The 27076-nt window shown below is 38.4% G+C and overlaps 2 protein-coding genes across 5 annotated transcripts; one reads left to right on the top strand and one right to left on the bottom strand.

Annotated features, from left to right (window-relative positions):
• The first annotated feature begins 4073 nt into the window (after positions 1 to 4073).
• On the top strand, positions 4074 to 23422 carry ABRAXAS1 (abraxas 1, BRCA1 A complex subunit). 4 transcript variants are annotated; one of them, XM_077774776.1, is made up of 10 exons: positions 4074 to 4222; positions 6430 to 6520; positions 10191 to 10227; positions 11362 to 11428; positions 13091 to 13284; positions 14648 to 14767; positions 15732 to 15816; positions 17716 to 17830; positions 18208 to 18612; positions 20254 to 23422. In XM_077774776.1, the coding sequence occupies exons 1-10, from the start codon at positions 4136 to 4138 to the stop codon at positions 20259 to 20261; spliced, it is 1209 nt and encodes a 402-aa protein (XP_077630902.1). In that variant the 5' UTR covers positions 4074 to 4135; the 3' UTR covers positions 20262 to 23422. The 4 variants fall into 4 exon arrangements, with proteins under 4 accessions (XP_077630902.1, XP_077630903.1, XP_077630901.1 ...); XM_077774777.1 differs by having other exon boundaries at positions 20447 to 20466; XM_077774775.1 differs by having other exon boundaries at positions 4075 to 4222; positions 18208 to 23422.
• On the bottom strand, positions 22457 to 26932 carry MRPS18C (mitochondrial ribosomal protein S18C). The gene is made up of 6 exons (XM_077774780.1): positions 26738 to 26932; positions 25666 to 25718; positions 24294 to 24377; positions 23224 to 23281; positions 22659 to 22718; positions 22457 to 22573 (listed from the first exon to the last, which is right to left on the bottom strand). The coding sequence occupies exons 1-6, from the start codon at positions 26835 to 26837 to the stop codon at positions 22497 to 22499; spliced, it is 432 nt and encodes a 143-aa protein (XP_077630906.1). The 5' UTR covers positions 26838 to 26932; the 3' UTR covers positions 22457 to 22496.
• Positions 26933 to 27076: the final 144 nt, after the last annotated feature.

Raw genomic sequence — 27076 nt, 5'->3', positions numbered from 1 at the left:
AATGGAAACCCGAGTAAGGTAAAGGTGCCCACAGTGACCCCCAGGCTGAATATAAATGGGCCATTAGGCAACCCACCTCAAAATGTCCAAAAACCCTAGCTGACCAATGGGTACCGGTATGAAAAAAGGAAAATTCTATTCATTCCCATACCTCCCAACCTTGCCCCCTTAACTATAACCTCCACCACTGCCTCCTGGCAGACAGTCTAGGCAGAAAGGAGCAGGAACAAGGAAGTTATATTGGACAAAAAAAGTAGGTTGGTTATTGCCAGATCACTTTCCTTTAGGGGACGGCAGAGGTCTATCAGGCAGATGACCTAACTAGAGCTAATTAGGCATTAAGGTAAGATTCCATCTCTGGGAGAGCAGAAATTCTAGCTTAAGTGTCAGTTTGGTGGCATGGGACCTTGCAGAAGTGACTCCACTTTAGGCCTAGTGTCTTGTTTTTAACAATATTTATCCCCTTAAAGCATTCAGATAAAGGAGACAAAAGCTCTTCACATAAAGCCTGTTTAAACATTACAATTTTTACTGAAATTTTCACCTTAATCTTATCAAATCTTTATATTTCTGCATTCTCTCAATCTAGTTGTAGCCTATGTTAGGGTTTCACCAACAGCTGTTGATACCACAGTGCATGCATCTCCTGTGTCTATAAATCTTGGAAACTTCTTTTCTTCACCCTCTGACCATTTTACCTACTCCTCAGTGTTAGGCTTTGGGTCCCCAGCCAAGAGACCCTGGTGTTTTGTCAAACTTTATTTTGATTAATCTGCCTGACTGTTGCCCTATGTGATTACAGGCTAGGCTTCTCATTGTATTCCTGGCCTTCCAGCTTTTTAAATTCCTCCAAACTGGGGTAAAGAGAGCAAACTTGTTTGGGGCATTTTAATGTTGAGGAACCATCCTCATTTGACCCACCCAAACTTCAATAGTGCTGTATTTAGTACTCTTTTCAACTCCATCAATTTATCTTATTTGTTAATAATCATCTGTGCTTTTATTTTTTTAATTTTTTAAAATTTATTTATTGTTTAATTTACATCCAAGTTAGTTAGCACATGGTGCAATAATGATTTCAGGAGTAGATTCTTTAATGCCTCCTACCCATTCAGCCCATCCCCTCTCACATAAACCCTCCAGCAACCCTCTGTTTGTTCTATATTTAAGAGTCTTTTATGTTTTGTGAGCCTCCTTGTTTTTATATTATTTTTGCTTCCCTTCCCTTATATTCATCTGATTTGTATCTTAAATTCCTCATATGAGTGAAGTCATATGATATTTGTCTTTCTCTGACTGACTAATTTCACTTAGTATAATACCCTCCAATTCCATCCACATAGTTGCAATGGCAAGATTTCATTCTTTTTGATTGCTGAGTAATACTCCATTGTATATATATACCACACCTTCTACATCCATTTATCTGTTGATGGACATTGGGCTCTTTCCATACTTTGCTATTGTCGATAATGCTGCTATAAACATTGGGGTGCATGTGTCCCTTTGAAATAGCACACCTGTAGCCCTTGGATAAATACCTAGTAATGCAATTGCTGGGTTGTAGCATAGTTCTATTTTTAATTTTTTAAGGAATCTCCAGACTGTTTTCCAGAGTGGCGGCACCAGTTTGCATTCCCACCAGCAGTGCAAAAGAGATCCTCTTCCTCTGCATCTTTGCCAACATCTGTTGTTGCCTGAGTTGTTAATGTTAGTTGTTAATAATCATCTAAAGATTTCCACCTTACTAGGAGAGTTCTTTGATTCTTCTCTCTTCCCTTCCCCATTTCCTTGTTAACTAATTTAATTTTTTTATTAGTCTCTGGAACACCCATGAGAGGAAGCCGAGGCAATATATTTGGTAAGGTTTCTCAGACATCTGCTTGCTTTTGCCCAGGGAAATCTCATTCTTAAGGAGTTTTAATGGAGGTTTCATTACTTAGGCATGATGGATCAAATCATTGGCCATTGGCAGTTAAACTTAATCTCTAGTTAATCCTGTCACCTAAGAGGTCTGGAGTGGAGCTCAAAGTTGCAATCTAATCAAGTCTTGATCTTTCTGGCAACTAGCTCCCATCCTTGTGCTATCTAGCTCCTCCAACCCTAAAGTCACATTAACAAAAGGATACTTTTATCACTTCGGAAACTCCAAGAGCTATAGGAGCACTGCTCCTGGACGCAGGGACAAAGACCCAACGTATTTTTTATTATACCGTTGCCATCCTGATGCATGTGAAGTAATGTCTCATTGTGGTTTTGATTTGCATTTCCCTAATGATTAGTGATGGTAAGCATCTTTTTGTGTGCTTATTGGTCATCTGTATATCTTATTTGGAGAAATGTCTATTCAAGTTCTTTGCTCATTTTTTAATTGGATTATTTCCTTGCTCATTTTTAATTGGGTTATTTTACTGTTGAGCTGTAGTTCTTTATATATATTCAGGATATTAATCTCTTACCACATGTATGGTTTGCAAATATTTCTCCCATTCTGTGGGTTGCCTTTTCACTCTTTTAATAGTGTTCTTTTTTGTTGTTGTTGTTTCTTAACATTTATTCAGTTTTGAAAGACAGAAAGCATGAGCGGGGGGGCAGCAGAGAGAGGGAGACACAGAATCCGAAGCAGGCTCCAGGCTCTGAGCTGTCAGCACAGAACCCAATGTGGGGCTCAAACTCACAAACCATGAGATCATGACCTGAGCCGAAGTCGGCAGCTTAACCAACTGAGACACCCCAGTGCCCCTTGATAGTGTCCTTTGATGGACAAAGGTTTTTAATTTGATGAAGTACAATTTGTATATTTTTTCCTTTAGTGTCCATGCCTTTGGTGTCATCCACAACATCATTGCTAAATTCAACATCATGAACCTTTCCCCCTGTTTTCTTCTAAGAGTTTCATAGTTTCAGGTGTTATGGTGACATCTCTGATCCGTTTTGAGCTAATTACTGTGTGTGGTATAGGAAAAGGGCCTAACTTAATTCTTTTGCATGAAAAGACTGCCCTTTCCCTAATGAACAGTCTTGGCAAACTTGTTGAAAATTACTTGACTTTATATTGAGTGTTTATTTCTGGTCTCTTGGAATAGTGTTGCATTTTATTTTTTAATCGTTTAGATCATCACCATTCATAAAGCAAATTATGTGAAAAATCGTTTCATATTAACAGTGATTTTGCTAAAATGAAGGCAAGAAATTTAATTTTAGGTAATAAACATAATTCTACACGTCTGTCTTCAACGTGTTACTCAGCCAAACATAGCCGCCACACAGCAAAACCCAGAAATGTGCAATACTAACTCAATTCAGTAATCTGATATTTTGCTGACTTTTAATCATTTAAGTAACATAGCTTTGTTGTGGAATATTGCCACGCCCTGGTCTTCCCACTCCCCTTACCATTTACATCAAATGACTCAGTATACCATGGTTAAACATATCATTAAACAGTATTTATAATCATCATATTCTTTAAATTAACCTGGGTCTTTAATTTTCTAAAAGCTAGCAAATCCTCAAACTCATGCCACCCCCCAACACTCACACACACGCAGTATGGAACATCAGCAGAGAGTTGTACAAGAGACTATGAAAGGGGTACTAGTATTCTAGAAGCCTCAATGGGTAAATGGCCGTATCATGCACTTTGAAAACCATACACAGGGCATTTCCGTTGTGCTATTACAGCGACATAAGTAGTGCTTCTATTCTGTCAGCATTGTTCACTCTTTATAAGTTTGCATAGATGCCATGGGTCCCTCAGCAGCAGCTGACCACCCAACGCACTCCGTGGTATCCAACGCTGAGCGGCCTTTACTGCGAAGCTGTTAGCGGAAGCCAGGAGGCGACCCGGGCGGCGCCGCAGGTGTGGAACCCACTGCGCCCTGGCCCCGCCCCCCACAGCTCCCTGGCCCCGCCCTCCACAGCCCGCCTGGCCGCGCCCCGCTCCACACAAAGCTTCCGCACCTCCCCGGGCCCGCCCCCTCAGCGGAGCCCGCGGGATCCAGTGCGCCGGCGCAGGCACCACCCTTCTCGCTGGGCCCCGCCTCACCGCCGCGTCGCTTAAGGAGCCGGCCGGGCGCCCGCCTTTCTGGCTCGCCCCGCCTCCGCACGTCCTGCGCGCTTCGCTTGCGGAAGCATGGAGGGCGAGAGTACGTCGGCGGTCCTCTCCGGCTTTGTGCTCGGCGCGCTCGCTTTCCAGCACCTCAACACCGACTCGGACACGGTGAGCCCGCGGGGCGAGGCGGGCTCCGGCGTCGCCTCGGGAGAGGCCCCGCGCGCGGGCGCCCTTCGCCGCCGTTACCCCCGTCCCCGCCCATGAGCTCCCGACGGCGCCGCGCCGGTCCTCAGCCTTGGGGCTTTGCCTTGTCCCGCTCCTGGGCAGTCCTAGGTGTGTCTCCCGCCTGCCGAGTCTTTTCCAGGAGTAGCCGTTCCTTTTCTAACCAGAGTTTATTTCTTCGCCCCGAGAAGTGTCCCACACGCCCGCGTTTCTCTTCCACACCCCCGCCCCCCTTTTTTCTGGTTAAACTTCGTTGTGAAAGGATGGAGAGTTCATACAACATTCTCCTACGACGGTTGGAAGGTTGCGGGTTAACTTTCCGTTTCTTCTAACTGCTGATTACTGGTTCTCAAAGGCCGCTGAATCTCTTCGTGCAGAGCAGCCACTGTGTGTGTGTGTGTGTTGAAATTGTAGGCTAGAATGGCAGTGCTGGGGCAAAGCTTAGTGGACGAAGAAGCCTAAATTGGTGTATGTGAGATCTGATTTTTGTTTGTATTGGTGTCAAGTTTATGAAGTAAGGCCTCAGCTAGTTCCTTTGTTGATGCTTTCAGTTACAATGAAAACATTTAAATTTATCCTCAAATATTAGGTATTCTTATTTCATACTTCTGCCAGGTTCAAAAGTCTCTGGATCCAATAGTGAAGTAGTGTTTTGAATACAGTACACGTTTTGAAAAACTTATGCAATCATAAAAATACTATAAAACTTCGACCCCAAGAAATACTGGCTTAGATTTAAGTGCTTAGTATGCTCGTACAGTTTAGAAACCTCAGTACTGAACAAAGCCTACTGACATCTGCTAAATATTGTGCCCTTCATTTCAGCGTCCTACATTTCATAAGGTCTGTTGTTTCCAAAATCGTTTTTTGGCACAATCCTAATAAAGCTGGAATTGATACCTTTCATGTATACAGTTTTAAAGTTGGGGTGGCGGCGGTGATGGTTCTTCATTTATTTATTTTGAGAGAAAGCACAGCAGGGGAGGGGCTGAGAGGAGACCAAATCCCAAGCAGGCTGAGAACCAGCTTGATGCGGGGCTAGCACTCAGGAACAGTGAGATAGAGTTGGGCACTTAACTGACTGGGCCACCCAGGCACCCCTACAATTTTAAATAACCTTGTAGGTTAACACCTGGCTGAGAGCAAATATATGACAATTTAAAATGTGTGTGGCTGTGGCAATTATTTTGGAAAGTCTTAGTGTGAATATAAACAGAATGGGTCCTTAAGTCTCTGTGGTTTAAAGGATTAGCCCTCGGGAAGTACCATCGTGTTAGAGAGACCATTACTCTTACATCTTTTCCCTGACATCTTTAAAAGGTGATTCTCTGGATAGCTGTACTTGCATTGACGCTGCTTCCTTTCCCAGGGTTTGTCTCGAACACTGGACTGTAGAGTTCTGGATTGTTCCCTCCAGATTCCAGTAAAAACTCATTATTGAAACGTTCATTTTGTCTTTTTTTTTTTTTTAATGGAAGGGGGAAGCATTCTTGACTAACTATAAAGAAGATAAAATCTTTATTGTCCATCAAGCATATTGGGTCTTCAGATGTGCCAAGGGAAATAATTGAATTCTCTGAAACTCAAAGATATCACTTCTGTTGTGGCAAAATGCCTGCATTTTAAAAACAATTAGGGTTCCCAGTTCCCCTTTTAGAAATCAGACTTTGATACTGAATTCCAAATCTTTAATATTTTTTACAACTTTTAATCTAAAAACACTGATCATTGTGTCATTTCATAGCTCACAAGTGCCCCCTGGCTCCCAGAAGCATGTGCCATTAATCCAGAGCCCTTGGCTGGGTACTCAGGATGTTCCATTATTGGCTATGTTCCCACCTATCTGTGATTTCCTTACTCTGAGAGGGGAGCCTTCTGTTGGAAGACAAACTACCCTGCTGCTCCTCCTTCACACAGTGTGTGCTCATTTCTGGCGCTAAGCCTTTTATGTTCCAGATGTGCTAAAATCACAGCAGTATTTACAATCTCTTCTGTTCATTTTTATTAAATTGTGCATGTTTCCTAACTAAACTGAAAATGCACCTGGTCTTTATTTTGTGTGTCCCTCACCTGATCTTGGGATATATTGGTTAAGTGATTGAGCAGTAATTCTATCACGATATTCCATAGACTGCTTGTTTCTACCCTTTTAGGAAGGTTTTCTTCTTGGGGAAGTGAAAGGCGAGGCGAAGAATAGTATTACTGATTCCCAAATGGATGATGTTGAAGTTATTTATACAATTGGTGAGTCACTTATTTTTTTTTTAAACTTTCTTTATATATTTTGAGAGAGTGAGAGTGAGAACACAAGGGAGGGGCAGAAAGAGAGGATCCCAAGCAGGCTCCACACTGTCAGAATGGAGCCTGACATCCGCACACCGCAAGATTATGACCTGAGCAGAAACCAAGAGTCAGATTAGTTTGTTAATTGCTTAAAAAAATAGATAAAACCTTTTAAAGCTGATTTTAAAAGATACATTGTATTCATTTCTCAATTAAAATTATGGCACTGACTTCTGGGGATGAGCACTGGGTGTTATATGGAAACCAACTTGACAATAAACTATTTGTAAGAAATAAATAAATAAATAAATAAATAAAATTATGGCTCTGGCCTAAAGCAAGAGTGAGGGACATAGGATGCAGACAAGATTACCGTGAGGAAACAAGGATGAACTAGCTCCTATATATTTAAGTGGCAGGAAGATGGCCCAACAAAAGGAAAAGGAACCAGTAAGCAAGACCAATAAAAAAGATAAAACAGTTTGGACACAAACTTTAACTACTGCAGAAAAGTTGGAAGATAAGAACTGAAAAAGCTCAGTTTTTCGGGCTCTGTTTTAGATTATTGTAAGTAACTTCGGGAGTGTAGTGTGAAAAAGGCAAGACTGTGAAGGGCTCCAGGAGCGGTGGTGAATCACCTGCCTCATATGGCAGCTGGTCTTTCAGGGAGGAGAGAGAAAAGGGAGCTTTAAAATATATGGGGGGTTTTCTGATTACCTAACATATTTTTCTAAGCATATTTTTAAAAACAAAATTGGTGGTTTGCTCTATAAAACATGTGGCACCATGACATCATATTGTGTCATGACCATTTCTATATGTTAAACAATCCTCTAAAAATCATTTTTTATAACTCTACTGTATTTTCTGTTAGCTTACTTACTCTTAATAGCTCTATGTGATTTCAGCAGTCCTTTAAATTATAATCAGTAGTTTCCATTTTTTCATTATCATAAATTACGTGACCATCCTTGTACATAAATATTTTTTTACACTTATTATAGATAGATTCTTGGAGGTGGTATTAGAGTGTCAAAGGGTATGAACATTTTTAAGCTTCTTGATCTGTATTAGCAATTGCTTTCCAGAAATACTGTGTCAGTTTATATTCCTACTTTATGTAACTTTTTTGTTTGCCACTTTAAAAGGTTAAAAATGGAAGTATATGTGCAAATTTATATATGTATATAAACGTAGTATATATGTGTAAATAAATATGTAAAGTAAATTTAAATTCACTCTCAATAGAGTCTTCTTTGGTAACCACTGTTAGTGGTATTAGTATTTTTTTGCTCATTAACAATACACATGTATATAAATGTGTATAATTTTTTATTTACATGAAAGGGATTATTACTATACATGGATAAATATCTCCAGGATAAATTATCTCCATTGATACTGTTTTGTACTAACGGTGTATAGTTTGCCATTCTTTCTAATGGCTTTATATTCCCAACTGTTTCTACGTACCATCTCTTATATAAAACCAGTTACGAATGACTTTCTATTTTTTTGTTAATACAAAACAATATAGTAGTGAACACTTTGTAGTCCATATATCTCTATGACTTTGAGTCTGTTGGAAAGTCAAATTCCTAGAGGTAGACCATTGCCTTTGGAGAAGGCATGTTCTTAAGACTCTTCCACCGTATATAAAAGTGCCCAGGTCCCCATATTGTTGTCATCACTAGGTATTATCCAATCTTCTAATCTTTGCCAATTTGATAAATGAAAAGAAACTATATTAATTTGCATTTCTTAATTACAAATGAGGTTAAGTGTTTATGTATTGCTTTAGGGGCAGCTTTTGTTTTTTGAAAAAGACAGGACTGTTGCATACTTTTACTCTCTTTCTACTATACTATTTTGCTTTTTCTTCATTGATTTGTAATACCACATTACAACTTAAGGAAATTGGCCTTTTGTCATGTGTTACAGCTGTTTATACAGTTTGTAGTTTTACTTTGTTAATTATTTTTTCTTCTCAGAAGCTTTAAAAACAAGCCTTTGGGGCATCCCCCCCTCAATTGTAATTGGCATGCTACCCACAGTAAGCAAACATATTTTGAGGAGTTTAATTAGACAACCACATTGAGCAACCCCATCGTGCTGGAACAATGCTAATAAACATTAAGGTATTAGGCAAGTGCTATAGGAACACTTAAGTATTTGCTCAAATTATTTTAAAATGTTGGATTATTAGATGATAACAAGTAAAATCCAAGGTCTACACGTTACTACATTACTTTGGCTAGCGGTTATTTTTGTATTTTCCCATATCTACACCAGACTGTGTTTGACCAGTTACCAGTTGCAAAGACTGTTTCTGTTCATTGTAAACAGGAATTTATCTGAGGGTAACGTACATTTTCTAGAAGAAAAAGGTCTCAAGAAGATGATCACTTTTCCTTTTTTAAATAGACTGAATTACTTTTATTAATATACATATGGAGTTATTGAAATGGTGATTTCATGTAGTTTTCTCTTTAAAGATGGTACTTGCAGGTACAAAGATGCAGAGATGTCTACAGCCTTCAGATGTTTACTTGAAGAGATTCAGCAGCAGTTTGATGTGGGTTTCCTCATCTTGCTGAAGGTTCACAAATTCCCCAAAGTCACACTGATGTCTTTGATTTAAGTAACTAAAAAAATTTGTAGTAATCTGGCTAAGATCTGCCCAAGGAAGAGATACACAAATAGGACATGTCACAGGAACGATCTGAATAGGTGATTGCTGTTACAGTAATCCCGTAAATACTGTCTGGTAAAATTTGATTTTGACACAAGTCACACTTAAAAGTGGGAAGCCCAGAAGAACCTGTATTCTCTTCTTCTGTAGTTGTTTTTAAAGTATTCTTTGCATCCAATGTGGCGCTAACATTCACAATCCAGAGATCTAGAGCAGCATGCTCTACCAACTGAGGCGGCCAGGCGACCCTGGACTCATATGTTCTGGATAAGTTTCTGTGTTATCAGATGTGGATGGTTCACTCATACTGCTCCTTGAATAATTTTGGGAGATCTGAAAGTTTGGAATAATAGAGGAACACCACATTCATCTGGATATTTCTTACAAGATTTATAATAGTGTCTTGTGCAATAGAATTTAATCTGTTTTACACAGCATCTGTAGCTACCAGAATTTGGATGTATTTCTATTGACAAGAGAATAAAAGTTACTTCCTAAAAGATACTAGGTTTTTGTTTTTTTTTTAAGTGTGTAGTTAACAAATCCTTTAGGAAGCAGCTGCTTGGAATAACAAAAGATAATCCTTTAGCAGCTGTTGTTGTCGGTTGGGTAGAATTAGAGCATAACCTTTTTAGAACCCAATGAAAATATAGCAACTTTAAATTTATCTCTTGTGTTGCCATTATTAAACCTATTTAGAGGGAATGTAGTGTTCTAGTTAAGACTGAGGCACTGGCTTTGAATTTTGGCCCCCCCCACTCTGTCTGCCTGTTACCTCATCTTTAAAATGGAAGGGACTATAGGTCTCCTAGGTTTGTTGTGAGGATTAAATGAGATCATGGTACAGTACTTACTCAGTATATGCTGTTCATGTATGAAGTGCTCAGTATATGCTATTCAAGTAATAAGTAATCATAGCAAAAAATTCCTTTTTTCCAGACATCCAGAAATATATTCCATGCTATCAGCTTTTTAGGTAAGTAGCAAGAGGAGGTAAATGACCTATTGTGAAAACTATTCTGTGCGAATGAAGTAATTAAAAAAAATTTTTTTTAATGTTTTTTATTTATTTCTGAGAGAGAGAGAGCATGAGCAGGGGAGGGTCAGAAAGGGAGGGAGACACAGAATCTGAAACAGCCTCTGAGCTAGCTGTCAGCACAGACCCTGACACGGGGCTTGAACCCACGAACCACGAGATCATGACCTGAGCTGAAGTCAGACGCTCAACCGACTGAGCCACCCAGGCACCCAGCGAATGAAGTAATTTTTAAAACTAACAAAATATCTGAACTATCAGTTATATATGGTGGTACTGATAAAAATGAAAAGACTTTTTAAAAAAAAATATCTGAAAATTCATCACTTGTTCATTTCACCCTAATAGTTCTTTCTCTGTATTTATATGCTTGCTTTAGCTGGTCTCCACTGCCTCTCCCAGGTACCAGTTTACCTAGAGGATTGTTTTTCTCACACCCAGTCACCTCATTGCATATTCTAAACTCAGTGACACGTTCTCATACGTCAACAGCAGCCCTTTTTTCTACTTGGCTATGGTATTTCTTAAAACTTTTCATTGAGGTATAACACACACTTAAAAACCAAACCCCTATAACTACAACATGGTGTAGTTTTAATGAAATGCCTTTATGATTTATATAAACTGTACTTGGAAAATCAGCATTACTATCTTCCAGTCACACTGTGTGTACACATAGCTAAGGTTGTATACGAATTGCAGTGGAGCATATGGTAAAGGTGGAAACATCTGGTAGGGAGGACAAAAAAGGCTTTTGTGTGGTCTTAAACTGCTATGCCAGAAAGAGCTAGAGTTTGTATGGTGTTCTATATACAGTGGACATACAGAAATATTTGTTGAATGAAGGATTCCTGGATCCTCTACTCCTTTTCCTTTTTCATTACTTATGGATCTCATATTTCTACCACTTTAAGTCTGTTAATTTGAGAACTTTATTCTTATTTTTTAGAACTTCATATGACCAGCAAGTAGGTATATGGATTTTGGGTGGGTAAGGAGTAACTAATATTAAAAATGCTAATAAAATCCATATTTTTAGCCTGTTTGAAATGCCTTTAATTTTGGCTTTTACAGCTTTTATAATTCTTCTGCTGAACTAAATGAGCAAGCACTGAAGAAGATATTATCAAGCACCAAAAAGGTATTCCCTGACTTTTTAGAGGTTTTTTTGGTATTCTATCCTAAAAATGGGTAATACTTTTTTTTTTTAATGTTTTATTTATTTCTGAGAGAGAGAGTGACAGCTTGAGCAGGGGAGGGTCAGAGAGAGAAGGAGACACAGAATCTGAAACAGGCTCCAGGCTAGCTGTCAGCACAGAGCCCAACGTGGGGCTCGAACCCACGAACTGTGAGATCATGACCTGAAAAATGGGTAATACTTTAACAGAAGTTTTAAGCAACATTTGTCTTCGCAGTGTTCTATAAAGCAAGTGAAAAAAGAAAGGCTTCTTCTTTCCAGAAGTTTAAAAGGATTGCTCTGAGAACAAAACCAGTCACTAAAAATATTAATCTTGTTCTCATTCTTGGCTATTTTTTTATTTAAAAAAACCATTTTTTTTAACATTTATTTTTAAGAGAGACAGGGGAGGGGCAGAGAGAGAGGGAGACACAGAATCCAAAGCAGGCTTGAGGCTCTGAGCTGTCACTGCAGAGCTCGATGTGGGGCTTGAACCCACAGACCGCGAGATCATAACCTGAGCTGAAGTTGGATGCTTACCCGACTGAGCCACCCAGGTCCCCCAGATCGTTGACTATTCTAATTAGCATTAATCTCTTCCTCTTCTACATTCCTACCATACCTCTTCCCATACCATTTATTTTAGGACTTAACTCCTCTGTTTTTACATAGCTGCAGTTAATGCACTTTGCTATGTAGCACCCAATTTGAACCTTCCCTAGTATACTTGGTGTCTAGGTAAGACTTGCTGAATGATCAAAACAGGGTTTTTCCCCCATATACAAAATTGCAGGTTCTTTAAAACTTTTTGATCTCTGAGTTGAAAATAAAAGTAGATACAGTAAGTTTCTTTTAAAAAACATCCTTTGTTGAAAATGCTTGGAGCTTGCCCCCCAATTATATTTGGGTATTTTAAAATGTACCTATAAAAACTTTATTTTTAAAAAGAAAATTTTTAATTTCGTCAGTTTAAATGTGCAGATAAAAAACTTAGTTGCTGACATTGTCACACACAGACCTTTAAGCAAAGTAGTTGCTCTTTGTTATAATTACAAAGTTTTCAATAAATGAGATTTATTTTTCCAGCTTTTAAGAAAAAGTTTAGGAATACTAACAAATTTGTTCAGCAAATGTTACAGTTTATAAAACCATTTCATATGATCTTACTCAATTTCGAAACCCACTCTAGAGGTGGTATCATTTCCATATAAATTCCAGTTAAAACCTATTGGGTTCAGTTTATTTAGCAAACCAAATATCCATACAGGAAATAAATTTGTTTTCATTGACACTTTCTTCATTTAAATTTTGACTAAAGATTAAGATTTTAAATCATAAATGCTATGAAGAAACTAGAAGTTAGGAATCTTTTTTCTCTATATGAATAAACTAGTAGCTCTGTAGCTGAATGGAAAATAATTTGACTACGCAAGTCAGTTTGTATACGTTATTAAAAGTAAAGTGTATACTGAAGTATGTGCTTTGTTTATGTATGTCAAAATCTTGCTAAATTTAAGAATGCCATTTTTAAGGCTGTCAATTTTATTGTTTAATTATGACAGTAAGACAAAAAATAATTGTAACCATTAAGGCCTACACCTGGTATTTTTTTGTATTTTTCCTCAGGCTGTGGTTGGATGGTACAAATTCCGACGTCATTCAGACCAGATCATGACATTTAGAGAGAGGCTGCTTCATAAAAACTTACAGAAGCATTTTTCAAGCCAGGAACTTGTCTTTCTGCTGTTAACACCAAGTATAATAACAGACAGCTGCTCTACTCATCGGCTGGAGCATGCCTTATATAAACCTCAGAAGGGGTAAATGTTGGGCCAGTCACTGGCTGTTTCTGTTAATAGAAAAGTATACTCAGTGTTTTCAGTGTACTTTTTGCAACTTAACAAATATTTCAAATCCTGTTTCACTTAATTGTCACAATAACCCTCTGAAGTTAGTGTACCATATTTTTTTATAGATGGGAAAATGAAGGTTACATAAGGAAATTAGAAGCCCAGTATGGAATGATGACTTGTGTTTTTGGCACAGAGGATTTGTCATAAGGTGGAAAAAATATGTGTGTTTTAGTTATGGTTGCTAAAGGACATAATAGAGAACTGAGCCTAGGTACTTGAGTAGCTTTTCTGTAACCTGCAAAGAAGCAAGGTCGTTCTTGGTGGCCCACCAGAATGAGTTAACAGAGATTCCCAACAGGTTATATAAACAACATTCTCATGGAATATGAGGATTAAGTGAAAAGAGTACCAACTAAGATTAATTTTATTATTTTTTTAAGTGGGCTCCATGCCCACCCCCAATGCAGGGCTTTGAACTCACGACCCTGAGATCAAGACCTGGGCTGAGATCAAGAGTCAGATGCTTAACCAACTGAGTCACTCAGGTGCGCCTAAGATTAATTTCTTTTAATGTTTACTTATTTTTGAGAGAGAAAGCATAGGAGGGGCAGAGAGAGAGAGGAACAGAGGATCTGAAGCAGGCTTTGCGCTGACAGCAGAAAGCCCGATGCAAGACTCAAACTCACAAACCGTGAGATCATGAGCTGACCAAAGTCAGAAGTTTAACCGACTGAGCCACCCAGGCCCCCCTACAATTAATTTTATTATTCATGGAAGACAGGATAAATCTCAACAACACTGCCTATTTTTACATGTTAAAATAGCCATTACAGCATTCTTTTAGGGGCACCTGGGTGGCTCAGTCGATTGAGCACCCAACTCTTCGTTTTGGGTCAGGTAATGATCCCAGGGTTGTGGGATCGAGCCCTGCTTTGTGCTCTGTGCTGAGCATAGAGTCTGCTTGGGATTCTCGTGTGCGCACTCGTGCTCTCTCTCTCTCTCCCTCTCTCTCCTCCTCTCCCGCTCCCTCTGTTCCTCTCCTCAGACCATGCTCTCTCCAAAATAAAAAACAAAAAAAAATTTTTTTAAAGGTATTGTTTTCACACAATTACCTTACACTGTGCACATTTCACCACTTTTAAAAGCCATTTGCTTCAAGTCAATACTGTCTCAGGTAAGTAGTATAGAATGGGGTTTTTGGTTATTTTTTAATCTTGTAGGGGAAAGGTACTCTATACATAATATGTATAAGTATATATAGATATATAATAAGGAGAGGCTAATATTTTACTTTATTCTAACTTTATATTTTAAAATTTTATTATTTCAGACTTTTTCACAGGATACCATTAGTGGTGGCCAATCTGGGCATGTCCGAACAGCTGGGTTATAGAACTGCATCAGGTTCCTGTGAGTCCACTGGTTTTAGCCGAGCAATAAGAACACACAGGTGAGATTCTTTGGCTGCTTTCCCACTAAATTTTCATTCATTTTTTGAAATTAATTTTTTATTACACAACAATAAAAATTAAAGGAAAACTAATGAGCACATTATTCAAATAAACTAGACTGTTTTTACTTTTTCCATATTTCTTTCTAGCACTTGTCCATTTATAATATACCAAAAAGAGAAGGGTTGTTGTATATCCTTTATGTGTCAACGTGTATTCTGAGAGTAAGTAGCTGGCTTCAAAATAATTTTCTACGGAAGCAGTTTAGATCATAAAGGCATAAAATTAGACTGGATATGAGACTTCAGCCAAGTAACAACAAAAATATGAGACTTTAGCCAAGACTCATTCATACTATAGGCTATAGCTATATTGCCATAACTGTTGTTTGTTAAGGAAATAGTTAATGTCAGAAATAACAACACTGGGACTACAGGGTACTTACTGAAGAATAAGAAACTAGATTTTATTTATTTTTGTGTTCCACAAGAATTTACAGTTTTAAAGAAAATGAATTCTGAGAAACAGAAACCTTAATTTTGAGATGCACAGTTTTATATTTATCTCTAATTGGGATAATTTACAAACTATGCCTTAGCGGTTTGTCTTTTGGTATATAAAATAATGTTGCCTCTTTCAATCACTAATGACTTAAATTCAGTATAGTATTTTAAAAATTGACCGGTCCCTATTACCAAGAAAGAAACCTCTTTCCCCTTCTCCTTCAGTCTTGATTTTTCTTAATTTCTTTTGAGTCCTTAAGAGGCTTTGAAGTCTGCTAATGTGAAGATATATGAACTAAGTTTTCTGATTGGTTTTGCTATGAACAGGTAGGCTGACAAAATATGTTCCCTGCAAAACCAGTCAAAAGAATCTTGTTGCTCCTCAACTACAGATAGGTTTTCATCGTAGTATTAAAATGATTTCTGTACATTTGCCTGACAAAACGGTAATTTTTCACAGCTCTGAATTTTTTAAAGAAGATGGATCTTTAAAGGAGGTACATAAAATAAATGAAATGTATGCTTCTTTACAAGAGGAATTAAAGGTAAGTTCACATATCAAACAAAGACTACTTCTAGAGTTCATATCAAATTGATAACAAACCTTTTAGGGGTAACTTGACATTTGATTAGATTCACATTATTCTGATAGGTTTGTTTCAGTAACAGGTTAAGACCTCAATCTCAGAAGTTTAGTCTCACTCACATTATATCTCGGCTGCAGCTCTGCTCCTATTCTAAGTGTTGTCTTCATCCTAGGATCCACCCTGGAGGAGCAGCCCTTATTGGGACATGCTCTTCTCATGACAAATGGAAGAGCAAAAGCTGGTGGAAATTCACAACAGCTTCAAAACTTCTGTTCAGGCGCACGTGGGTGGCTCAGTCAGTTAAGCGTACGACTTTGGCTCAGGTCATGATCTCATGGCTCATGAGTTCGAGTTCCGCCGTCAGGCTTTGTGCTGTCAGCTCAGAGTCTGGAGCCTGCTTTAGAGTCTGTCTCCCTCCCCCGCTCATCTGTGTGTCTCTCAAATATAAACATTTAAAAATATTTTTTTTAATTAAAAAAACAAAGAAACTGACAGTGGGGCCAGTACTAATATCCCACTGTGTTCATTCATGGAACACAGCAGCCAAGGGGAAGTGTGGCTTCAGTAGTGGACCTGGAACTTTGGTCACTGGGGCTGTCCGTCCACTATGCTTCCTCCACTGGAGATTTGAGCAGTATATTCCATGGCCATTGTACTCCTCAATATAGCACCCTAAGAGGGGGCACCTGGGTGGCGCAGTTGGTTGAGCATCCAACGTCAGCTCAGGTCATGAGCTCACAGTTCAGGAGTTTAAGTCCTGCATCAGGCTCTCTGCTGACAGTGTGGAGCCTGTTTCACATCCTCTGTCTCCCTCTTCCTCTGCCACTCCCCCATGTGCTCTCACTCTCTTTCTCAAAAATAAACACCGAAATGTATACATATATACATATCACACTAAGAAAAATAGGGTTAATACATTTTATACTACTAATGCACACTGGTCTTTAATGTGAATGATAATACAGGAATTTTAGAAAACAGAAACATCCAGAATCCCAAAATTGTAACATAGCTATTTTCACTTAACCATAATTTCTAGTTTTTCCCTAATCTGTCCATTCTTTTACATAGTTGATAGTGAAGGGGACTGTCAGGATTTTCATTTGATGTCATTAAGCATTTTTCATGTTGCTACATAGTCCTTAGTTGTTTTTAATGTCAGTATATTTCATATAGCAATATATTAGAAATCTAATGTCAGAAGTACCAACTTGGGCTAAAACAGGGGAGGTAGAGGTATGTTACACGAGCTCCAGGGAAAAACTGAGCTTCAGGAAGAAACTGGAACCAGGAGCCAGAATGCCATCAGAACTTTCTTTCCCTGTGTGTCGGCACATTAATTTCCTTCATAGTGTCAGTAAAACATAGTTACTTTATTGTCAGCTATTCTTTTTTTAAGATTTTATTTTTAAGCAGTCTCTACACCGAACATGGGGTTCGGACCCACAACCCCGAAATCAAGAGTCACACACTCCACCAATTGAGCCAGCCAGGCATCCCAGCCCCACTGTCAGTTTCTTAATGTTAAATCTTTGCAGTAGATATTCATCTCTCAAAATACTACAGTATTTTTTGTTTCAAAGTAAATAAATATTTCTGTTTTCTGTGTATAGCATGCAGATAACAGGTATGATACGGCTGTGCATAAACTGGAAGTTAATACATCTGGAAAGCATTGTATAACCTATAAAGCACCATACAAGTGCCTGTTGCATTCCTTCAGAAAATAGCAAAATAAGATATTTATAAAGGCTAATAATAAAAATATAATATCCACAAAGGATTTTCTGTTATTTGTGAACCTAGGCTATAGTATACAACTTGGAATTTTATCTATGCCCTTATTTTGTTTTGCAGGGTATATGCAAAAAAGTAGAACACAGTGAGCAAGCAGTAGAGAAACTGCTAAAGGATGTACACAGATTGAAACAGGAAATTAAAAAAAGAAAACAGGCACAAATTCAAGCAGCACGTAAGTAAAAAGTTCACACATCACTGCCTTCTGCACTTTAAAAAAAAATCCCCACTAAACTAACTGATGAACTTAACCTACTTCAGGATTAAAAATAATTGTTTTATTAATATACTCTTAAATCTTAAACAAAGCACTTGGTACTATTATAGCTTTACTATACTCTTGATATTAAAAAATACAACTTAAATTCCCTTTTAGAATATAGTGGAATATAAATTAGAATTTGGGATTATGCACATCATTTTTCCTCAATTTAGAGGATTTGATAGAACTATTCAGTTAAGATCTTTTTGACTTTACTTAACAAATAGATCACTACAAAAGCTTAGTAAAACAAATGTCATACGTTGAACTGATAATTTTATTTTGTTTAGGAGAGACCGTCGAAAAAGACCCTCAGGAGAACATTTTTCTCTGTCAAGCTTTACGGACCTTTTTTCCAGATTGCGAATTTCTTCATTCATGTGTTATCTCTTTGAAAAATAGGCATATTTCTAAAAGTAGCTGTACTGCCAACCACCATCTCGATGTGATAGACAACCTGACCTTGATGGTAGAATACACCGACCTTCCTGAAGCTAGTCCAGCTAGCAGTGCACTGCAAACAATTAAACGTAAAGCTTTAGATACCGACGATGGATGGCAATTCAAAAAGTCACGGCTGTTAGAGACACAAAACAAACCATCTAAAACAGATACTGATAGTAGCAATCCAGAAAAAGCATCTACATTGAGCAGCCCTGAAACAGATGAAGAGATTGAAAAAATGAAGGGTTCTGGTGAATATCCACAGTCTCCTACATTTTGATCCTTTTAGGCCAATAGGAGATTTTTGACTGGCTAAAGGGTAAAGCCAGATATTTATACTGTCTCTACAATGTTCAGCTATTTGCAGTGACATAGAAATTCTAGTGCATTTATTTTTTAAAGCACTTTACTTTAAAAACAATCTTTTTTTTGCCTCCCACCTTTTGAAAGATTTTATTTTTAAGTAATCTTCTCTGCACCCAGCAACGAGCTCAAACTCACAATCCAAAGACCAAGAGTCACACACTCCACTGATCAAGCCAGCCAGGGGCCCCTTTTACAAAACTGTTGAGGGAAAGGCTTAATTTAAATAGATATTCTTTTAAACTCATATAGCATACTTTAGAATCAGAAAAGAAAGACTAGCATTAGAACATAATAGAAAAGGAAGATGTCTAAAGGTAACATGAAAAGATACTTCGTTTTTATTTAAGTCATTACAGTTTCTACTCCTTAAGTTATAAGTGGCTAGAGTTGCCAGATAAAATGCTGGAAACATGCAATATTAGGGACATTCATTAAAAAATTATTCATTGTTTATCTGAAATTCAAGTTTAATTGCATGTCCTATGTTTTTATTTGCTAAATCTGGCAGATCTGATTATGGCACAACTATAATACAGCACAAACAATCCCTCCCTAGTCTAGAGTCCTCCACACAAAATTGAGTGAGTCCGGTGTTTGAGTACAGGACAAGCCTGGTAATGCAGTGTGTCTGAGGTCAGCAGCTGGTCCAGTAGCTAAAAACGGGGGATACACCTAGGTGGCTCAGTCGGTTAAGCATCCGACTTGGCCTCAGGTCATGATCTCACAGTTTGTGGGTTCAAGCCCTGCGTTGGGCTTTGTGCTGACAGCTAGCTCAGAGCTTGAATCCTACTTCAGATTCTTTGTCTCTCTCTCTCTCTCTCTCTCTCTCTCTCACTCTCACCCTCCCCTGATCACACTGTCTCTCTCTCAGAAGTAAATAAAACATTAAAAAAAAAAAGGTAGCTAAAAACGCCAGTTAAAGTGGGAACCAAAAATGGTGCATATGTGTATATACATGTCTATCACAGATTTCATTTTAACAAAGTAGAGAGTACATTCATTTTGTCAACCTTTCGTTGTTGGGCTAGGAACTTTTGTGAGAGTATACTGGTGTTCCTATATAAGTCACATTCAGTACTTAACAATTCCCAGTTTCTTTAAAGAATTTAAAGAAACTTGCGAAGCAACCTAAGTACAAAATGCTACTTTTTTTTTTTTCATTTCACAGCATCCTACTTCTACCCTTCTTAGTTGTCCTAATCACACCTAACTTGACAATTATCTTTCTTTTTAATGTTTTAATTTATTTTTGAGAGAGAGACAGAGCTCAAGCAGAGGAGGGGCAGAGAGAGAGGAGATACAGAATCAGAAGCAGGCTCCAGGCTCTGAGCTGTCAGCACAGAGACTGATGTGGGGCTTGAACTCATGAACTACGAGAGCATGACCTTAGCTGAAGTGGGACACTTAACTGAGCCAGGCACCCCGACAACTGTTTTCTTAAAGCTAGTTATTGTAAGTCTTTTGAAAGCATTTACTTAGTTTTAATTGCAACAGTAACTCTCTTTCTAATGCTCCTACTTCATCAGGACAGTGACAAAACTGACAACAGATTTGGGAACAAAATAGCTGACTCTTGGCAATGCAGAACTCAACAGGTTTGAAGAGTCATCGGCTTCAGTATATTTGAGGATGTAAAGCCCCAGTTGAATCTGGTGAGCTGGTTAAATGAGGTTGGCTAAGAGCTTTTACTGTGTGTTTTTTGCATTTGTCTTTTATAAGAATTGTGAGAATTTTCCACACACATTATGAGAAGCCTACACACATTATGAGAAGCCTTCATGATTCATTCACTGGATGAAATGCTGAACATACACTTTGACCATAGTTTTTCCATCTGCTACTTCCTAAGTGACAGAATCAATTCGTAGCTACTATCAAAAATATCTTCTATCTACATTAACATGTATTAGTTACCTTGGGGTGCTAATGAAGCCCACATTAACAACAGAGATGTTTTGTATAAATAATGAGTTTCTGTTGGGGCTGTTTAACTGGTCGCCTAAGAAGCACTGTGGTGTAACAGCACAGGGCAGAGGGAGGGGAAGTAGGTTGGCAATCTGAAACCTGACTTAAAAATAACCACAAACAGGTGCCTCAGTCGGTTGAGTTTCTGACTCTTGATTTTGGCTCAGGTCATGATCCCAGGGTTGTGGGATCGAGCCTCCTGTTGGACTCTGCACTGAGCATGGAGCCTGCTTAAGATGGCCTTTCCCTCTGCCCCTCTCTCCTGACTCACACACTCTAAAATTTAAAAAAGTAATAACCACCACAACATCAGCAGAGCATATAGAGCATCACATAGAAAGTAATGACTAAATGCAACCAATAAATGAACTGCCAGAAGCCACTGAGCACACATGATCTGGTTTACCTGCAAGCTGGACTGAGACAAAGGTTCCTCACCCCCTCCCATCCTGGAATGTACACTTTGCCTACTGTTCCCACATTGGGAGTGTTCCAAGAACATAGCCTTGAGAAAGTAAGGTGCTGAGACCATATGGATTGTGTGTGACTGAACCCAGTTAAGGCCTTGATATAAACTTTTAAGACTCTTGCCAGACAGGTGCAGAGATCTGTTTTTCTTAGAGATCTATTTGTCCTGTGGTCACCCAAGACAAGCTTTGTAAGCTCTCTTGCTTATTAAGCTGCTACCTACCAATCTGAGGTGGTCTGCCTCTTTAGTGTTTCCTTGACTTCCATGTACCAGTCTACTAATCAACAGATAAAACAAGCTAGACTAGGACTGGCAGAAGCAATAAGCAACCAACGTATGTAAATGTCTTTTGAAGACAAGAGCTGAAGAGTTTTCAGACACCTTACAAGAAACAGGCTTTAATACAAAGTTAAGTTTGCTAAAGCACTATCGAGAGGTAATGTATTTAGCTCATACTTTTGCACACTGATCCATCTTACATGAAAGCAATACTAAACTTTCAATCAGAGAAGTTTGCTAAGGTCAGTACTGGCTCAACTTCCATAATTAAGTTTGATGACCCACCTTGCAGGGTATTAAATGAAAAGAAGGAAAAGGGTCCTTATAGATCATTTTCCCCTAGTTACTCTCATCTTTTGGCAATTAGTTACTATCCCTAGACTAGAGTAAGATAAGATGATAATACTAGACTATTTGCCCATGGGTCATTTTAAAGTACACTACCAGTTTCAAGATGGACTGACTAGCCCAGGAATAAGTTAGGACCTGTGACCGCACCACTATCCACACCTGTATAGCTGACATCTCTACAAGGGGAAGCCCTGCGGTAGCCAGGTATACTTACATAGTGCTAGTGAGAAAATCGGAGCAACTGCAAGCCCACATTCTGTCACATGGAGTTAGTGCGTGCATACAAGCATTCCACCTGCATACAACCATATGCCTAAAATCCCATTTACGAGACAATCGGGGCATAAAGCAAAATCCCAGTATAAGTCCTCCATTCCATATTTAAAGTCCCAATGTGAATTGTATATGGTATGTGCTAACTGGGGACCAGATAAAGTGACAATCCTACAGTACCAATTTTTAAAGTTTGTATGTATGTAAAATGTAATGAGTATTAACTTTTTAAATAATCTGTTTAATGAGCAGTGGAAAGGAAACACTTTTTCCTTGTTAAGCTCGCACTTATTGAGAATTTAAAACTTAAAGCATTTGGTAAGATTTAGCCTATTTTCTACTTAGAGGTTATAAAATCTTATAATTTGAGTCAATATTAAACCATACAACCATTTATTGTAAAATATGTTTATTGATGGTAAGACATGTAATTTACTCCCGATACTTGATGTTACAAACTTTAGGGTCTTTGAGATATGCAGGATCCTTGTATGTAACTGGCATAAACCCTGCAAAAAAGGTAATGAAAGTTCTTCACAAAAGATAATCAGCAAAAACTTCATTAGCTCAATTCAGTTTTTCAGATGCTCTTACCCATTATTTGAGCTCTCTTAATTGCTTTTGTGATTTCTTTCTGTTTCTTCCCACAAAGACCTATAAAAGAAATGCTTTCATATTCATTAAGAAATGTCAGCACTCATAATGCAGAACAACTATTTTAAGGAATGGTTGGAAAACCTGTAAACAGCAAGGGAGTAAATATCCTAGGCTTTGCGGCCATACGGTTATTGTCATAATTAGTGTGATGTAGCTCACAAAGTGGCTATAGCCACTAAAGTAAGCCATTTACAAAAACAAGTGGCAGATCTGACTTGGCCTAGAGGCAACAGGCCCCTGGTTTAAATAAATAGGAATATTACAGTATACTCCAAAACACCAATGCATTTTCTTCAGCCCTAATTTTTGTACATGTCTGCCTGTAGTTAACTCTGAGCATAAAGACGTAAAATGATAACCCTTTTGGCCTACAAAGAGGCTTTCTCAAAGTACCTGTCATATCTGGTCTAATTATAGCAAAATCTGAATATCTGCCATTTTTCTTAAATAACAAGTAGATTTGCCTAATTTTTATAGGTTGCTATAATAGAAAACAAAATACCTGTTATGTGCCTTCCATAAATGCATCCAGTAAATGGAGATATAAACTGCGACAAAAGCTGTTTTGAATTTTATTTGGAGGAGAAAAAAAATTTATATCAATACAATTATTCAACTTTGAGTAAATTAAAAACTGTATATATAAACTGTCAAGTTATGTAAAGGTTTATTAATAAATTTCAGACAAAATTCATAAAATAAATACTGAACTATGTCCATTCTATTAATAGATCATCTTTTTAAATGAAAAAGCTAATTACCAAAGTTAACATCTCTCATCCAGTGTGTCAAAAAAGTCTATACAACAGCTTAATGAGCACTTGTTTTCAGTGCTAAACCTGTTTTTTGACTTCCACAGATACTTTCCTAAAATACTATGCTTAAAACAAGGCATGAAACATTTCATGTATCATGAGAATTTGTCATATTATTCTAGCAGTCTACAGTGGGGTCTTCAACAGGTACTTCAAGCCACTTGCCATACTTTTAAGTTTTATTAAATTCTTCTTTAGTGCTTTTCAGGTAGCAGGCACTGTTCTGGCACTACGCACAATCCTCCTGATATGCTTTAAATTTAATGGTTTTGCTCCTAAGGCAGCTATCACTTGATGCTACTGTCAGGATACTTAACCCCAGAACCATTCTTGCCCCTAATTTGCCACTTTTAATTTGCTGAGCCCTGCACAACAGACAAAAATACATTTGAAGTGGTGATGTTGGTAGTGTATCAGTACAGAGATCAACTTCAGCAGAGGAGCTTTTTCCAAACTGTTCAACTCTACCAAGAATCCCTGCATAACAAGCTACTGTTAAGACCTTTAAGGTAGAGGGAAAAAGAGGAAGAAACACTGAGCTGAAATAATAGTAGATGAGGGAGAGCCAAAGGGCTCTCAGTTGAATAAAAGAGATGCTTTGTACATAGAAAACCAGATTTGAAATTCTGAAGTTACTACAACAGGTGCTTCTACACAAAGCCTGTTATAAAACTGACTTGATTCTCTTTAGTTATGACTAACAAAGGAGCAAAAATCCTAAAATCAAGTATCATAGTGAAGTAAAACCATATCTTACCTGTACATTCTTATAATCTACACGTTTTCCACACAAGATACACTTTTTAAGAGGCTCCTTATAAGGATTTTCCATTGGAATGGGCTAAGATAAAGGAAATAAAAAAATCAATACAGTTTAATGTGTTCATTTTAAAATAAATTAAATCCTAAGGTCACCACATTTGAATCTATCAGAAGGATTAGTTGTACCTTTCTTAATATAAAAATAAATACGATAGCTTGGCTTGTAGAAGAAAAATCCGGGTTTCTAAAAAGGAGTCACCATTTTAAAGATTTCAATGTGTTCATACAACTTTGTACATGTACTTTGGTTTGGCTAAGGAGGAATTAAATCATGCAGGAGGATTCTGGGATAGAATACAATCTCTGTTTATGGGAAGATACCTTTCATGGCCCCAAAGTGCTTTGTATGTCAGCCTTTTTGGTTTTTCTGTCTTCACGACTACCTCTAATGCTCTGTCACAATGCCTCCCTTCTATAATCAGTATAGGCATGGCTCCAATCAGGACATTCTTACCTAGAAATGGCTTTGAAGTCCTTACCCCCTGTAGTTGCATGCAAAATTTCAAGTGAATGAGACTGAGCTTTTTTCTGAAAGCCCGTATTTCATTAGTGCCTCAGGGTAATTTATGACCTATAAAAGACCTCTAGTAATTTCCTTTACTCTCTTGAACTATGGTGTGCATCAGATGACCAGGAAGGACGCTTAAGGGACTAGAGTCCAGTTTTCCAACCTTTCAGACTTTCTTAATCCAATTTAGATGCAGTGCACAGGTAATGATTACGTACGTTCCTTGTCTACACTGTGCTAAATGTTTTGTATGGTTTGACTACTGTCAAATCATCTTTGCATATAGCAGGAAAACCAATACTGGCCAAGCCCAAAGCTAATACTTGAAAACCATAAAAATACATCTACAGGCTAAAAGAAACTGTATTTAATGTCCTGGTGTAAAACTTTAATTCTGATCACTCATTTATGAAAACCCCCAACCTATTCCCCCAGTAATGAATGACACAAAGAACTGTATCTGAAATGGGGAACAGACTGTCGAATTCCTCTCTTGGATATTCTGCAATTACTGCACCCACCAAAACTACCTTTTTTAATTTCTAAAGCATATATCCTTAAATTTAAGATCTAGGAAGAAAAGTATGGTCTTAACACAAATGATGCTTCTTGAAGGATTCTAGAAATTCTCTTACTTCAAAGTCCACTTAAGTGCTGATTCACCAATGAATTATAATTTTCAAACTTTGATTATAAATTGTTTTCTCCTCCAGCTGCACTTTATTCAACTAGCTAAAATATAATACAAATTTGCTCATATTTGCACATGCCTTAAAAAGGAGAAGAAAAAAAGCCTTACCAGGTCCTCATTGCTGGCTACCTGCGTATATTGTGAACAAGTTCTCCACAGCACTGAAATTAAACAGAAACAAACCAATTCTTTTTGTTAGCGCAGCAACTAAAGAAAGATTTTTTATTTTTATGGAAGCAAGGTGAATCAAGGGATACAATATAAAAGTTCTGGAGGCACCTGGGTGGTTCAGTCAGTTAATCGTTGACTTCAGCTCAGGTCATAATCTCGAGGTTCATGGGTTTGAGCCCCAGGTTGGGCTGTGTTGACAGCTCAGAGCCTGGAGCCTGCCCCTCCCCAAATCATGCTGTCTCTCTCTCTCTCAAAAATAAACATTAAAAATTTTATTTAAAAAAAGTTTTATATTCACAAACACGACTGGATAAAAACCTTTAGAAGTGACGCTGAGTAAGACACNAAAAGTTTTATATTCACAAACACGACTGGATAAAAACCTTTAGAAGTGACGCTGAGTAAGACTTATGATGAATATGCTTTCCAAGGCTTTGGGGAAAAGGCATATATTTCCCCACCCCTACAACCTCTCGCCTGCTCTCTTCCTGAAATTTATTTTCCCTTCACTCCACGGTTAGAGACACATTTTAATGGAAATAACGGGAAAGCAACAGAAAGGCGCTGTTACACCAAAGGGAAAATGTAACAGACCTCCTAAAGAGAGTAACTGGCAGAGAAGATAACGTGCAGAAATGACAGATTCGAGAGCCCATGTCACCATCTCGCCCTGATCTGGAACCGTAGACATCCCCTGTAATCTGCTGCTGGGTGACTCTGGAAATGTACCTTCCTCACCAACTGTACCCAGAGCTCTCAGGCAAGTACTCTTGAGAATCACGCGATCACTCTCTTCGTGTGTTTAAAAAAGTGTACTCGACGCCAATCACGGACCCTTCTGTCGTAAAATACTAGTCCCGGGCCATACATAGTCCCACCTATCCTGGAAAAGGGCTTAATTGCCTAGAAACCGGCGTCGTTTGGCTAATAGGGACCACTCCACCAACGTAATTAGGGGTGACGCTACCGCTGCAATGCCCCAAAAGAGCACAGGATATGGAAACTTTACCCGCGTGAGCCTTAGGATCTCTGAGGCAGAGAGCTGGCTTTATGAAGTACGCCAACTTCTTCCTCCCTAGACCACTGCAAACAGCAACCAGCGCCGCCATGGATCCTGGCTCCTCCTCTTCCTTTCCTGTTTCCAGACCGTCCTGACAAGTCGCCTCCGGTGCTCTCCCCTGTTGGCCCGAATACTCGATTCAAAGGTTCCGCTGGCGAACAGAAGTGGGTAAGGTTTTCAATGCGCCTGCGCAGCACCTTCCAGTTCAAACCTTCACAGGCGTAAGCCTGGGACACCTGTGATTGGACAAGGAGAAGGCGGGACCCTATGCTCGTGCCGCCGCTTCCG

This window comes from Crocuta crocuta, unplaced genomic scaffold (assembly GCF_008692635.1).
Source record: "Crocuta crocuta isolate KB4526 unplaced genomic scaffold, BGI_CrCroc_1.0 scaffold237, whole genome shotgun sequence".
In the NCBI taxonomy this organism is placed as follows: domain Eukaryota; kingdom Metazoa; phylum Chordata; class Mammalia; order Carnivora; family Hyaenidae; genus Crocuta; species Crocuta crocuta.
This window is presented reverse-complemented; position numbering and strand designations above follow the sequence as displayed.